Source organism: Chlorocebus sabaeus, chromosome 7 (assembly GCF_047675955.1).
Source record: "Chlorocebus sabaeus isolate Y175 chromosome 7, mChlSab1.0.hap1, whole genome shotgun sequence".
NCBI classification, from domain to species: Eukaryota; Metazoa; Chordata; class Mammalia; order Primates; family Cercopithecidae; genus Chlorocebus; species Chlorocebus sabaeus.
Genome location: NC_132910.1, coordinates 70,682,416 through 70,699,251, shown reverse-complemented (window position 1 = coordinate 70,699,251; position 16,836 = coordinate 70,682,416). Strand labels below are relative to the sequence as shown.

At 40.5% G+C, this 16,836-nt stretch overlaps 1 protein-coding gene across 5 annotated transcripts in view; it reads left to right on the top strand.

The window, feature by feature from the left end:
• Positions 1–9,985: 9,985 nt before the first annotated feature.
• The window catches only part of PDE5A (phosphodiesterase 5A), a 129,222-nt gene continuing 122,371 nt past the window's right edge, over positions 9,986–16,836 (top strand). The window contains exon 1 of one of the 5 annotated variants that reach the window (XM_007999666.3): positions 9,986–10,743. In XM_007999666.3, coding sequence (XP_007997857.3) covers positions 10,592–10,743 — 152 coding nt within the window. In that variant the 5' untranslated portion in view covers positions 9,986–10,591. Of the gene's footprint in view, positions 10,744–11,175; positions 11,292–11,547; positions 12,137–16,836 lie in introns of those variants that run through there. The other 4 variants (XM_073017600.1, XM_007999664.3, XM_007999668.3 and 1 more) reach the window with 4 other exon arrangements.

Genomic DNA, 16,836 nt, shown 5'->3' with positions numbered 1-16,836 from the left:
ACTTTAAAATATTTCACTCTATTATATTTCTTCCTAAACTAATTAATTTATTTTTAGTCATTCTGAATAATGTAAGATATTCTCTCTAGAGAAGGAAATCTCTTTTTAAATAGAGAAGTGGATGGGAGGAATATAGATTTGTGTTGGCTACAAGTGTTTTATATTACTTTGTGTTTCTGTGAGTGGCTAATATTATTTATCAACAAAACAACCTAATTCCTCTGTGTAACATACAATCCATATGCAGGTGAAAGGGCAGCAAGGCACTTCAAGAGCTCCTGAGGTTGAACTGCTTCTTAGGACTTCAAAGCATTATCAACAGATGGTTGTCCACCCCATTTGTCCATGTCTCCAGGGGAAAATTCCACAGTTGTTTTTCATCAAAGATCCATCTGTATTACATCTTTGTAGGGAAAGTGTGTTTAGTATCTGTCTAAAATCCCTCCTGTCTTAATGCAAGTTCATTTCCTCTAAGTCTGACCTTTGTTGATATGGAGAGCAGCTGCTTACTATCTTCTGTGTGATGTCTTTTCCAGATGCATAAGCCCTTGTATATCAAACTGAATTCTTGGTTGCTACAAGAGACTTGGGTAGAAAAGCCCAGTTTTGATTTGGGAAAGGAAATGCTATGTGCTCACCAGAACTGTTGCACTATAACAAAGTGGTATTATTCATAAGTTGTCCCTAAAATTGAGAATCAGAATTTGATTTAAATTCACACATTTAAAATATTAGGCTGCTGATATGGTTTGAATTTATGTTCCTGCCCAAACCTCACATCGAATTGTAATCCCCAGTGTTGGAGGAGGGGCTTGGTGGGAAGTGATTCGATCACAGGGGTGGCCTTCCCCCTTGCTGTTCCTATGATAGTGAGTTCTCATAAGATCTTGTTGTTTAAAAGTGCGTGGCACCACCCCCTTCTCTCTCTTCCTCCTGCTCCAACCATGTAGGACATGCTGGCTTCACCCACTCTTTTTGCCATGATTGTAAGTTTCCTGAGGTCTCCCCAGCCATGCTTCCTGTACAGCCTGCAGAACTGTGAGCCAATTAAACCTCTTTTCTTTATAAATTACCCAGCTTCAGGTAGTTCTCTGTAGCAATGTGAAAACAGACCTATACAGCTGCATTTAAAATATTAGGCTGATCCCTGCTGTGCAATAACTTGAAATATAAGCTCCAGCACTATCAACAGAAAACTGCTCTTTCATATGAGCCTATTGCTGTTAAATGTAAAGGGTTATCTTATTAAGTGTGATAAGACTCACTAAGACCACTAAAAGAAACAACCCTTCCTCAAAGATTAATTGCTGACATATTTATATACAATACTCAGAAGTACTATCAAGGTACTCTAAGAGAGTAGACATCCACGTGTCTTTTTTAACTGACCCAACAAATATCTACGAACATATGCTGTGTCACAAGCCCTTTGCCTTATTACACAGTGATATTCTAGACAGACTCTTGAGATGGTCTCAGTGATTTCTACCCTGGTGTGATCCCTCCTGCTTGTGTGAAGGCAAGACCTTGACTTGCTTCCAAAAAATAGAATATGGCAAAGGTGATTGGATATATGTGGTTATCTGTACATGATTGTGTGCATATATTACATATGATTATAGTCATGTGCTGTATAACAACATGTAGGTCAGTGATGGACTGCATATACTTCAGTGGCCCCATAAGATTATAACACCATACTTTTACTGTACCTTTTCTATGTTTAGCTACACAAATACCATTGTGTTAAAATTGCCTACAGTATTCAGTACAGTAACATGCTGCACAGGTTTGTAGCCTGGAAGCAATAGGCTATATCAGGGATCCCCAACTCCCCCAGTACTAGTCTGTGGCCTGTTAGGAACTGGGCTGCACATCAGGAGGTAAGTGGCAGGTGAGCAAGCAAAGCTTCATCTGTATTTACAGCCACTCCTCATTGCTCACATTACCACCTGAGCTCCACCTCCTGTCAGATAAGTGACAGCATTAGATTGTCATAGGAATGCAAACCCTATTATGAACTGCACATGCAAGGGATCTAGGTTGTGTGCTCTTTATGAGAATCTAATGCCTGATGATCTGTCACTGTCTCCCATCACCCCCACATGGGACCATCTAGTTACAGTAAAACAAGCTCAGAGGTCACACTGATTCTACATCATGGTGAGTTGTATAATTATTTCATTATATATTATAATGTAATAATAATAGAAATAAAGTGTACAATAAGTGCAATGTGCTTGAATCATCCCCCAACCATCCCCCAACCCCAGTCCATGGAAAAATTGTCTTCCACAAAACCAGTCCCTAGTGCCAAAACGGTTGGGGGGCTGCTGGGTTATAATATATAGTCTAGGTTTGTGTAAGTACATTCAGAGATGTTTGCACAATTATAAAATTTCCTACCAATGCATTTCTCAGAACTTGTCCATGACTGTAGTGCCCATCCTGCTGAAGTCGTCCTCCCTTGCTGGCTTTGAGGAAGCTAGCTGCCATGTCGAGGAACTCCATGTGGCACAAAACTACAGGTGGTTTCCAGAAGCTGGGAACAGACTCTAGCCAACATCCTATGAAGGTCTCCAGCCAGCACCCAGCAATAAAGAGAACCCCTCACTTCTACGACTGCAAGGAACCGAATTCTGCCAGCAGTCTGAATGAGCTTGGAAGTGGATACTTCCTTCCGTTGAGTCTCAGTTGAGACTGAAGCTCTGGCTGACACCTTGTGAGACTCCACTTAAGTCAAGCCTGGACTCCTGATTCACAGAAACTGGTAGACAATGAATGTATACTGCTTTACACCACTAAGATTGTGGTAAGGTTAAACAGCAATAAATAACTAATACACAGTTTCTCAGTCTATCTTTTTCTTTCTTGTCCTTAAAATTTTTGAAAAATACAGGCCAGCTACTTTATAGAAAGCTCCTTAGCATGAATGATGTTTCCTTATGATTAGATTCGGATTTTACACTTTGGGGAGGAATAACACAGACACAGAAATGATGTTGTGTCCTTCTCAGTACATTCTACTAAAACTAGTTTTGGTTTCTCCTAGTATTAAGTGATATTAAATCTACTACTTGGTTAGGGTGGTACCCACAAGGTTTCCTCATTGTAAAGCTACTACTTTCCCATGGTAACTAATAAGTAACTTGTGAGGAGATGAATAACTTGTAAACTTTAAGACCATGTAAATATCCCATTCATCAAACTCTCATCTATTATTTTTGGCATCTATTAATGATTTTCTAAACTATGTGATTCCTTTTATACGTATTAGTGGGCATTTTACTCTAAGGAGTATTTCACTCTCTCTTATTTACTTATCTATTTACTTATTTATATCAGTATAGAAACATAGTTTTTTATTTTAGTCAGTAGTTTATAATTTGTTACTGTTTTTGATGCTCAGATTGTTTCAGATTTGTTCACTGTGAGTGTTTTATCAAGACACATTATCTATCTTTCTGAAATGTTTCCATCATTCTTTAAAGCGTTCTTATTTTCTGGCAAAACAAGATTTTCCAGGCATATATTATACTTTCTCTGCCTCCAGACAAAGGCAGAGAATCTTTATTCTAAACATTCCTGGTTTCTTTTAGTGGAGACTGATATTTAGAAACCAAATTTGGGTACAAAGTGCACTCACTGCTACTGGAATGTTATTGCTTCTAGTACTTCCTGAAGACAGAATCTACATAGATGCAAATTTGAAAAAAATATTTGCAAGACATTTACTGTAAAAACAACAATTAAAAAAAACATGAATAAACAGATAGATATACTATGTCCATGGATTGTAGAACTCAATATTATTAAGACATCAATTATTAAGATATCTTCTGCTTAGCTTCTCACAAGGCTGCGATTAAGGTACTGTCTGGGACTGTGGTCTCATCTGAGTCACTCAGCTTGTTGGCAGAATTCAATTCCTTGTGGTTCACAAGATTGAGGAATTCATTTTCTTCCTGGCTGGAACTCATGGTAGGCTATTAGCTGGAGGCCATCCACAGCTCTTACAAACTGCCTATATTTCCTTGTCATGTGGATTTTCCCACATGATGTATGTATTAAAATTTCAACTAAATTAAAAATATTAACCTCCAATTTCATTTTAACACCACAATGTAACTTTTAGTCTTTCCCCTTTCCATATATGTTATTCTCTTCTCCAACAATGAGAAACCTGGATCTCATTACATTTGCTCACTTTTCTCAAGCCTAGAATATAAAGAAAGTAGTTTCAGAATTTTTAACTCATACCCCTATAAAAGCAACCCTACTAACTAGTTTCCATATTTTTAACAGATTTTTTTGGTAAAATATTACACAATGATTTCATTTATGCACAATTTGATAACTTTTGAAAAAAAGCACATACTCAACCCACACCGCTATTTAAAACACAGAACATTACTATCACCCAATAATGTTCCCTCATGCCTCTTCTCAAATTCTCTGCCTGAGGAAACCACTTTTCTAATTATTTTCATTGTAGATTAGCTTTATCTGTCCTAGAGCTTCATGTAAATTGAATCAATCATATTCATTATTTTGTGTATATAGTATAATGTTTATAATATTCATCCACATTCTTAAATATATCAATATTTCATTCCTTTCTATTGCTGAGCTGTATTCTATTTAATCACTATATTAGAATTTATCCATTCTCCTGATGAGATAATTGGAGTTTTGGAACTTTTGGTTATTAAAGGTAAAGCCACTTTGAACATTTTTATATAATCTATCTTCAGATACAAGTTTTTGGGTAAATATATTTTGGGTAAATATCTAAAAATGGAATTAATGGAAGAAAGGGCTTATGCTTAACTTTATAAGAAAAGGCAAAACCTTTTTCAAAAGCGGTTATATCATTTTAACTTCCTACCAGCAATGTATGAGAGTTCTGACTGCTACATATCCCACACCAAACATCATGTGGCATTAGCAGTCTTTTTAATTTTGACCATTCTAGAGGGTGGAGGCAGATCTCACGGTGGTTTAATTTGCATTTCCCTGAAGACTTAGGTGTTCAGTATTTTTACATGTGCTTAGTGAACTTTCACATGTCTTACTTTATTAAGTGTCTGCTTAAGTCTTTTGCCAGTTTATCCTCTATTGAGACATTTATCTTTTTATTATTAAGCTGTGGAGTTCTTTATGTATTCTGGATACAAGTCTCTGTTAGATATATGTTTTGCAGATATTTTCTTCTAGTCTGTGGATTTTTCTTGTGTTCGTAGTGTCTTTCAAAGAGTAAAAGATTTTAGTAAAGTCTAGATGTTATTGTTGTTTCTGTACCATTAATTGATTTCTGTGTCTTCCTAAGAAATCCCTGCTGCTCCCAAGTTGTGAAGATATTCTCCTATGTCACCTCCTAGAAATCACATTCAGTTTTTAGATCTATGTTTCATTCCTAATCAATGTTTATATATAATATAAAATAGTGGTTGAGGATACTATTTTTCCATATAAAGATCCAGTTGTTAAAGCATTATTTATTGAAAAAAAACTTTACTTTTATATAAATGAATAACTGGTACCTTTGTTGAAAATCAACTAGTTGTGTAAATGATATTTCTAAACTATTTATTCTATCTATGGTTTTGTTTGACTAACCTTATGCAAATGCCACACTGCCTTGATTATTATAGCTTTATGGTAAATCTTAAGAGCTAGGTAGCATGAGTTCTCTAGTTTTATTCTTTTTCAGGATTGTTTTGCCTTCTGTATCTCTTGCATTTCCATAGAAAATTTGTTATCTGATTTTCACTTTCCATGAAAATGTCTGCTGAAACACGATTGGGATCATATCGCTCAGTTTGGATAGAATAAACATCATGATAATACCAAGTCCACCATTCAATGAGCATATCTGTCCATTTATTTAGGTCTTTTTACACTTCTCCCAGCAATGTTTTATAACTTTTACTGTATATTTCTGACACATATTTTGCCAAATTTATCCCTAAGTATTTAATGTTTTTTTACACTATTACAAATGATACTGTTTTCTAATTGTTCACTGCTAGTTGTATTGGTTTGTTAGTGTTACCATAACAAAGTACCACACACTGGGTGGCTTAAATAACAGAAATTGATCTTGTCACTGTGCTGGGGACTAGAAGTCCAAGATCAAGGTGCCAGCAGGTTGGATTCCTTTGAGGTGTCTCTCCTTGTTTTGCAAATGGTCATCCTCTTGCTGCTTCTTCACATGGCTATCCCTCTACGGGAGAGTATCACTGGTGTCACATTTTCGTGTGTGCAAATTCCCTCTTCTTATAGGAGCACCAGTCAGATTGGATTAGGGACCACTCACATGACCTCATCTAATCTTGATTGCATCTTTAAAGGCCCTATCTCATTCTGTGGTACTAGGGGTTAGGGCTTCAACATATGAATCTGGGGAAACAAATCAGCCCATAAGACTGGTATACAGAAATACAATTGATTTTGGTATACTCACCACTTATGCTGCAACCTTGCTGAACCATCTCTTAATTCTTGTAGTTGCTTTGTACATTCCTTTGGGTATTCTTCATAGATACTCATGTCTGCAAATGGAGAATGTTTATTTTTAAATTTTTATGCCTTATATTTCTTTTTTGTGTTTTTGCTTTGTTGCATTTATTTTTGGTTATTTTTGCTTTTTCTATTTGTATGACCAAAATCTTTAGCAGTATAGGTAGGTAACAGCCAAATAATGTAGAACCCTATAAGCCATGTTATACAGTTTGAGTTTTATTTTAGCACAATGGGAATACATTGAAGGTCTTTAGGTTAAGTTGTTGCTCGTGAGCAACAAATGAGCAATGATATATATATATATGTATATGTATATTTATGTATATACACATATATATAATTGATTTTATATATATATATGTCTTTGTCCATTTGTGTTGCAATAACAAAATACCACAGTCTGGCTAGTTTATAAAAAATAAATACATATATACACACACACATATATATCATACATATATACACATATATACATCGTTGCTCATTTGTTTGTTATAAATAGCATTAACAGCATTTTTCAGGTTATTTCCTGGGAGTGTTTATGATTTACGTATTCTTCAACTCATTCCATAACAAGATTTGAGGTGCTTAGAACAATTCATACCAAGTTAAAACAAAATAATTGAGCAAATTGGGATAAAGAATAAAATGAAGTTGAAAAACAAGAGGCCCGGGTAATGTCAGTTCAAAATATGCTTACCTTTAACTGCTTTAAATTTACAGGAGGTATAGTTACACATTTTGGCTGAATTTCCCAGAGACTAGAACTGTTTGAGACACTTCTGCTCCCCAATCCCTTGTGATATGTTCCTCAGGTAATAGGCCTTCACAGTCACTCCCAACCTATCATATATACCACACAGACTTGAGATTCACTATTGAGAGAATCTATGTACTGTTTTTCTTTTCTTTTCTTTTTTGTTTTAGAGCCGGGGGTCTCACACTGTCACTGAGGCTGAAGTACAATGGCACGGTCATGGCTCACTGCAGCCTTGACCTCCTGGGCTCAATCCTCTTGCCTCAGCCTCTCGAATAACTAGGATTACAGGTGTGTTCCCCTACGCCTGGCTAGTGTTTTAAAATTTTTTGTAGAGACAGGGTCATGCTATGTAACCCAGCTGGTTCGAACTCCTGAGCTCAAGTGATCCTCCTACCTCGCCCTCCCAAAGTTCTGAGATTACAGGCATGAGCCACTGTGCCCAGCCTATGGATTGTTTTTCTTTTTTATTTTTTTTTTTTTTTTTGAGACGGAGTCTTGCTCTGTCGCCCAGGCTGGAGTGCAGTGGCCAGATCTCGGCTCACTGCAAGCTCCGCCTCCCGGGTTCACGCCATTCTCCTGCCTCAGCCTCCCGAGTAGCTGGGACTACAGGCACCCGCCACCTCGCCCGGCTAGTTTTTTTTGTAATATTTAGTAGAGACGGGGTTTCACTGTGTTAGCCAGGATGGTCTCGATCTCCTGACCTCGTGATCCACCCGTCTCCGCCTCCCAAAGTGCTGGGATTACAGGCTTGAGCCACCGCGCCCGGCGGATTGTTTTTCTTGAAGCGATTTTTCAGAAACCTTCCTGGTTTCTGATAATTTAACCTTTTCAGGTTACGAGAGAAAAATTAACATTTTGATATTACCCACTGTCTTAGTCCATTTGTGTTGCTATAATAAAATACCACAGACTGGGATATTTATAAACAATAAAAATTAATTTCTCTCAGTTCTGGAGGCTGGAAACTCCAAAATCAAAGTGCCAGCAGATTTGGCATCTGGTGATGGCTGCTCTTTGCTTCCAAAATGGCACCTTGCTGCTGCATCCTTTGCAGGGGTCAGTGCTGTGTCTTCACATAGTGGAAAGAACAGAAGGGGCCAAGTGGCTCCTTTGAGTCTTTTTTAAAAAGGCACTAATGCATTCACAAAGCAGAGCCCTAATGGTCTAAACACCACTTAAAGACACCTCCTCTTAATACTGTTGAATTAGGGATTAAGTATCAACATGAGTTTTGGAGGGAACACAAACATTGAAATGATTATATGTGTTTATTTAATCAAGTATCCAACAAAAGCAAATAATTCAAGCCCCCAATTCACTGCATCTTTAGTAGATAAGCAGAGTTTTAAATTACAATTGACCTCCAGTTAGGAGGAATGCATGGATTTCCACAAGAAAAAACAATACTGAGGAGAAACTCTCCACAGTAATGTGCCACTTGTCAGTCAACGACAGACTGCATATATGAGTCCCATAAGATAACACTATATTTTTACTGTGCCTTTTCTATGTTTAGATGTGTTTAGATACACAAATATCATTGCATTACAATAGCCTACAGTATTCAGTACAGTCATATGCTGTATAGATTTGTGGTCTAGGAGCAATAGGTTTACCACATAGCCTAGGTGTGTAGTAGGCTGGGCCATCTATTTTGTGTGAGTACACTGTGATGTTTAGAGGAGGACAAAATTGCCTAAGGATGCATTTCTCAGAATGTGTCCTGTTGTTCAGTGACGCATGACTGTTTTCTATGAGCACTATAGTCACTATCACAGTAACACATTAGGAGAGAAATCTCATTTTTAAATCCAATATAATTTATCACACATTAGTTCACTCTACTGCTTTGATTTTCTTTGGTTGTGGTTACCCGCGTAAAGTTTCAGAAAAACTGAAGTCGCAAAAGGTCAGTTACTCAATGAAGGAAAGATAAACCATTGTATTGGGGGACTAGAAGATACTTTTAAAAGTTCTCAGATTATCAATTTAATGATGTGTTTCTATGTAGTAAATACTGCCTTACATTCTTGCCAAGAGTATTTTGAAGGGAGTTTGTTAAAAGTATATCAGCTAACTAATTCTTTTTTTTGGTATATCAGTGCTAATGATGTGTCATTCACACATTGTGCAATCCATAATTCCAGATTTAATCCTACCAAAAAATATAAGTCATTGCAAAATGCCATATTAAAACTACAAATGCATGACAGGAAGACAAAGCAAAGGATGACACCAACTCTTTTTTTAAAGAAGCAAGATAGGGATTCGACAAAAAAGCTGAGCCATTTTTAATGGATATTTTCGAGGGAGTGTTAATTCCAATTTAATTAAAATGACGTATTAATTTAAAAATTGGGCTAACTGGTTGCCCTCGACAGCACCCAGGTGCTCTCAGATTGCGCCAGTGCTCTCGGATTAATCTAATTGTACAGAGGTGCCCTTGTTTTCTAACTTCATGCACAAAGCACTGGAAATTATTTGTTCGCTTTTTCTTTTCCAAGAAAATCTTTTTCCAGTTATGCAAAAGGAAAATTTGAGGCAATGGTTAAAGGCACTTAAGTTATAGTTATTGCTGTTATCACTAACATTAAGCACGGATATGGCTTTGTTGCAAGTTACCCACCTACACCTGCAAATCTGTCTTGCTAGCACACGCCCCAGCTCTCTCCACCCGGTGGTCCGTGGCTGGAGCGCTTTAAGTCACTGTGCGGGCTGGGCTCCTAAGGAGGTCGGTCCCGCTCCTTGAAGACCCAAGCGTAGGGCTAGGAAAACGCTAGGCGGGAAGGTCATTGTACTCCCAGGCCCCAGGGTCTAACCATCTCTTACTTTGGGGCAAAACTTCTCACATCGCGACCTTCCCTCCCTGGGGCACTCTGAGAACACACCCAGTCACCTAGCGCGCTCCCCAGAAGCCGGCTCGGCACACAGCGCACCCCAGCGGCCGCGTGGCCTCCTTCCAGCCGCGGCCACTTGGCTTCCGGAGAGCTTGCCGGGCGCAGCCGCCGCCTCCTTGGAACCAGGGGACTCAAGAGCCTGCGAGAGCCGAACACTCGCGGACCCCAGGGAGGGGAGCTGCAGCTGCGCCTGGCCCCGCCCACCACACCTGGGCGCCCGGAGGACCGCGCGGGGCAGGGCGGGGCAAGAGGCTGGCCTGGCGCTCCAGCCGCTTTGCCAAAAGCCGGCCCGACTGGAGCTGGACGAAGGGGGAGGGTCTCTAGGCCGAATCCTGTTCTTCCTAGGGAGGGACCCCAGCTGGGGTAGAAAAGCAGTACCAGAGAGCCTCCGAGGCGCTCGGTGCCAACCATGGAGCGGGCCGGCCCCAGCTTCGGGCGGCAGCGACAGCAGCAGCAGCCCCAGCAGCAGAAGCAGCAGCAGAGGGATCAGGACTCGGTCGAAGCATGGCTGGACGATCACTGGGACTTTACCTTCTCTTACTTTGTTAGAAAAGCCACCAGGTAAGAAGAGGACCCACGGAAGACCCGGCCGGGTCATGGAGTGTGACCCGGGGCTGATTTCTCTCTCCTATTGAATTGTGCCCTTCGTTCACCCCTGTTCCCAGGCCCTTTGCTTTTGGAGTAGGTCCTCGGTCCTGTTACGAGGTAGAAACCTCAACTCTAAGCGAGCAGAATCGAAAAACTCAAGCGTCGAATTTGATACAACTTGCTCACAAAGTTCAAATACAAAAATGTACTTGCCGACCTCCCACCCTCACCCCTGCCCTTCTTGGTATTCCACGGGAACATGATTATTTTCATACATTCGTGCTCACGGGCCTTTCCCTAGCCCCTCTCTAGCCCCCTGGTTCCCCTAAATCCAATCAGCAAAACCCAAACAGTTTCTGAGCCCCTTCCCTGCAGCTCCGGAAGCACCATTTCCAAGTCGGTCTTGGTGGCTCCGCTCCTCCCACGTCCCCCCTTGCCCTGGCCCTGGCTGGGCGGGGAAGCTGGGGTTAGGGACGAGACCACGGGGAAGCCCAAAGGCAACATGACAGAACCTTCCCAAAGTGAGTGCGGTCGCCTTTTCCCCCCTTCCAGTCCCCTGCTTCTTCCGCGCACCTCCTTTCACTCGCTTTTCCGCCGATGGCTGCGCCGCCAAAAGTAGAGCTCTGCAGAGGAGTTTGCTGCGTGCACACAAAGGGCGAGGGGGAGGCGCCGCCCGGAGCGGACCCCAAGGGGCAGCGGAGACCCCAGAGGCCAGCTCTTTCTGGTCCAGAGCCAAGCGCCGCGGCGGCCCTTGCGGTGGGCGGGGAGGAGGGAGCCTGTCCTTTTGGAGGCGGCTGCGCAGCGAGCAGTCAGGGCGCTCGTGGGAAACGCTCGCGGGAGAGTTGGGGAGGAATTGAGACTGGGAGCAGAGTGAGAAGAAGAATGGAGCAGAAAGTGCTTGGCGGGCGGGTTCCCCGAAGTCTGAGGAGTTGATGCATAGCCCGGGTGCGCGGACTCCAGGACGTGCGCCTTTGCAGAAGGAGTCCGTGCCCCGCTGCCGCCTGCTCTGGGCAGCGCCCGTCGGGCAGCGGGTGCTGGCCGCCTTGGCCGGGAGGGTGACACACGCCCGGCGGTGATGTTCGAGGAGCTCGCCCGGGTTCGACACCCGGGTCCCACCCGCCGGCGCGCGGCCGCGGCTCTGCCGGTCGCTCCCCGCCAGGGGGCGGCGCAGCGCGGGGCGAGCGGGAGGCGACGGGCGGCGGCGGGGAGGCCGGGGCCGTGAGGGAGCTGGCTCCGAGTCGCCGACCTCACCTCACCTCACCTGGGCACGCTGTTGCCCCTACGGAGCCTCCTGGAGTCCAGGATCGGCGAAGTTCGAAAACGAACTTACCACGTTTGCTATGTTGCCCTTTGGAGACAAAACGAGGTACTTCCTTCAGCATCCCCTTATCCCCCTTCCCACTTTTTCCGGGGGCGCGGCGGGTCTCGGGTGCTGGGTGGTGGCGCCCCGGTGGCACCAGTGGGACGATGTATCATTGAAAATGGACTGTATAACTTTTGTTGTTGTTGTTATTCTTTGCTCTCTTGCAGATATATTAATGAGGGTCTTAAACTGGGCCCTTTTAAATCTTTTTTTTTTTTTCTCCTAAGGAACGTCCAGAGTTGGTGTCAATTTAATCACTTTCAGGGGCTTTTTTTTTTTTTTTTTTTTTTTTTTTTTTTTTTTTTTTGACAGAGTGGAAGGCCCTGGGATTAATCTTTTCTCTTTAGTAACCCAGCCCTTCTTTTAAAATCATCTTCCCCCGCTTTCACCTTCTTCCTTCAAAACCCTAAATCTTGAGCGCCCAGAGTATAGCCCTGAAAGTGGTTTCTTTTTCAAGGGCACTTGTTTGCGAGTTTAGGGTGAGCCACTAAGGCCATGGAGGTCTAGAATGATCGGTTACTGTGGACCAACAGTTTTCAGGGGTCATCTGCTCTTCTGAGGCCATCTGCACCCACTTTCCTTTCACTCTGCGCATTCCCAGCCTTCTGCTCTCCTTAAATTACAGCGCAGAGAATGATCAGCGGGCCAGAGAACCCGGCAGACTTTTAAAAGTGTGTATTGGACCTGTTCTTTAGGCAGATTATAAAAAGTTTAAAGAAAAAAAGTTATTGTGTAATAAATCAGCATAAATGTCCTTTCTTCGTTCCCTATTTTTCTTTTAAAGATGTAAACTAGGGATGGCTTGTTGGTCGTTTTTGACTAGTCATAGATAAGAACACTACATTTTCAGAACCTACCAACACTTTGAAAGTGTAGCAACATTTTATTGGAAAATAAATGGAAAGAGCTGAGTTACATTTCTTTTCCCATTACTTTTTCTCCCAAGCAGCATAGGATCAAAATCCTATTTCTCAAAATTACCATGCTCACTGTAAAATTTAGATCATCTGAGACTCTAAAAAAACTTTTAAAAAAATTTCGGTTAGGGTTTTTAAATTACAGTTGATGTTGGCAGTAGGCTGAACACTTTCTGTGGTATATGTATGTGTGTGTATACATATTCTTAAGAGTTTATGTTGAGTGTAAGTTGGAAAATGAAAGTGTAAAATATTTAATAGTGCAGGTCCTCAATTTTAAGAGTCATAATAAAGTGCTGAGAGTCATCAAAGAATATAACCTAAGAATTTGTGTGTAGCCAGAGGTCTTTCATGAAACAATATTCCAATTTGGTTTTATATTTGGTGGCATTAGCAGGAGACTTAAAATGTGAATAAGAGGATGGACATTTGTTGATTATGAAAATGCAAACCACTAACCCCAGTGTGGTTCACATTATTGTGGTAAAAACTTATTGCATACGTTTTAACTTTATAGCTCAGGATTTTTTTTTTTTAAGTAGAAGCTTACATTACTTTGCTTTTTCCCTCTTTTTACACTTTGTAAGTGTAAAATGAATATTGTATGTGATTCAAGAAACCCATGAAACAAAATAGTTCTGTAGATGTATGTGGCATGTTTTAAACTTTAAAATATATTTATATTCACCCAGATTGTCCATCTGCACCAGTAATCAGGCTTGCTGACATAAACAATTTCTGCATTATTTAACTGCTGTCATTGGACATTCATGCATGATTTTCCATCCTTTTCTCAGACTAAATGATCTACATTCAATGGTAGTTATTGAACATCAAGGTTCTGGCATTCCCAGATTCTCAAACACCTGTGAATTTGGGTCGACCTTGAAAGCATTTATGCTATTATATTACATTGTTTACTATCACTGTCTTCAAGTAGAGAGCTATGCATCTCATTAAAAGCTATATAGGTAGGGCCCGGCACGGTGACTCATGCCTGTAATCCCAGCACTTTGGGAGGCCGAGGCAGGCAGATAATGAGCTCAGGAGTTCGAGACCAGCCTGACTGACCAACATGGTGAAACCCCGTCTCTACTAAAAATACAAAAATTAGCCAGGCATGGCGCGTGCCTGTAATCCCAGTTACTCAGGAGAATTGCTTGAACCCGGGAGGCAGAGGTTGCAGTGAGCCGAGATCGCACCACTACACTCCAACGTGGGCAACAGAGTGAGACTCCATCTCAAAAAAAAAAAAAAAAGCTATAGCTTGGAGCTTTTTAGTTATCACAACCTGTTTATGTCCATTTGAAGGTGTCAATTGAATGATTGAGAACATAGTCTGTTGGCGTAAACATTAATTTGAGATCAATAAATCACATCTGGAAAACTCCCAGGTCACTATTCTAGACAATTTGCAGTCCTAAAGGCCTCAGCTACTGTGTTAATTGAGGGCTTTAATGCTTATGCCTTTACAACTGAAGCTTTCCTGGTGCTAATGCGGCTTAAGAGCTGTTGTTATTCTTGACAGCATATTAGAATAAAGTTACCTTTCATTAATTACTAATCCGCTCTGTGATTGTGGGTGATGTTTTAGGTCATTTAATATTGTAAGGATGACATGACTGACTTTATTGCTTTGTTTTGTACCAGGCAAAAGCTTGAGAATATCTGGCATATACTAGAAATAAGAGATATTAAGTGAGGGCAAGTTTTTATGACAGCTTGGATCAAAGTCCAGAAACAGAAGTTTTACACTCCCATATAGCTTTCTATGATAGACTTTATTTGACACTGCAAAGCTGTGCTGAATTAATTGAGGTTCCTGGTCCTGTGTTTGGAATTCTGTCTTTCATTTTTTTTCCTTGTAATTCTTCTCTCACTTCTAAAAGCTGTAGCATTTTTATTTGCACGGTATTTACAATACAATCAGATTATGTATATAAATGTTGCTATGCATTTTTAAAAATTATTGTTTCTAAAATTATACAGGAATATAAACTTTTCACAATTTTCAGACAAATGAATTGTTAAGCATATTTTGTGAGGCAGTTGTTAGTGTTGATGATAATAAAACCCTCTGGGCATTGACCCAATCTAACTTTGATATTGTTTATAGTATTTTTATAATGGTAATTCTGGTGCAATAATGGCCTTTTTTTTCCTTATGTTGTTCATAACCAGGGTCCATATAACCAGCTCTAAGCTGCCTTTTAGTGCGCTTGAAGCATTCTTCTGGATTGCATTCTTCCTGCCTGGAGAAATCCATAGGAGCCCCTGAAATAATGTTTTTCATTGCTCTTCTATCTCTAGTGTTTTCAAAGTTTCAAATTCAGACCCATGTTTGAGCCTAAACTACATGATTCTTAAAAATGCAGTAGAATTAATGCAATGGCAGTTAGTGTAGATGGATATCTTTAAATAAATCGATTTGCTTAGTATAACACAAACTTAAATAGGCTTGTGGTATCATTCAGTAGCTTTTTTTCAGTCTGTCATCTGATGATCTGTAGAAATTGTCAATATTTTCACACATTTATGTCCTCAGCACCTCAAGATGAGGAAATTTTTAGTGTTTTAATTATGCTATACAACAAAATTTCCTTTTTAAATTATTCTGCTTAAATAAGTGATTTGACTCTGGTCTCCAGTATCATTTCTTTTGAAATATTTGGAATTCCGTTCAGGTTGTATCGGTAAAGCTTGTACCTTCGCCCTTATCTGATTACAGAGAATGTGTCCTACTTTGGGCACCCCTTCCTCTAGATTTGAAAATACAAATTAACTTAGAAGTTAAACCTATAATTGCTGTGTCAAGCTATATTTGTTCTTTGTTCCCACAGCCCATTGTGGGATAAAAACCTCTTCCTAGGATTAAAAAAAACCTTTAATAAGGACTGTAGGACAATTAAATAAATCAATGAGTTGATTGATAGTGAAGGGTTGAAAAATGACTAATTTCTGAATTTAGGATGCAGACTAGTTACTGACTTTGCAGGACTTCCTATGAAATTAGTTTAGCTGCATAGATGTAGATTCAGTTGGCCACTATTACAGCTGGTGAATGTGGCTTGGAAATATCTGTTATATCAGGTTCTCAGGGAAAAGTGCCTGTGAGCCACATACCTAGGAATAAAAATTGAAGAAAGTCTTTCCGTATGACTCATTCATTTGATATTTAGCTCTGTAATCTTATTTACTGATTTGATATTCTCATTTTAAATTACTTTTTTTTTTTTTTTTTAACAATGTAAGTGCTTAATTCATTTTCTCTTGAGTGGTAGGAATTTATATTCGTTGCCGACCAAATGTTTAAGGTAGGTAAAACAAACTATTAAGTTTATAAGAATCATTTTGATAAATATTCTAAAAATGTTTTAGAGCCTTTTTTTTTTTTTTTTTTTTTTTTTGTGAGACGGAGTCTTGCTCTGGCCTCCAGGCCGGAGTGCAGTGGCGCAATCTCCGCTCACTGCAAGCTCCGCCTCCCGGGTTCACGCCATTCTCCTGCCTCAGCCTCCCGAGTTGCTGGGACTATAGGCGCCCGCCACCACGCCCGGCTAATTTTTTGTAGTTTTAGTAGAGATGTGGTTTCACCGTGTTAGCCAGGATGGTGTCGATCTCCTGACCTCATGATCCACCTGCCTCGGCCTCCCGAAGTGCTGGGATTACAGGCGTGAGCCACCGCGCCCGGCCTTTAAAGCTTTTAAAGATATATTTTCTCTGGTTTTTAGTTTGCAGTGAAAATGCTTTTAAATGTCTTATGTGCCATTGTTAGCTTTTTTAATTCTC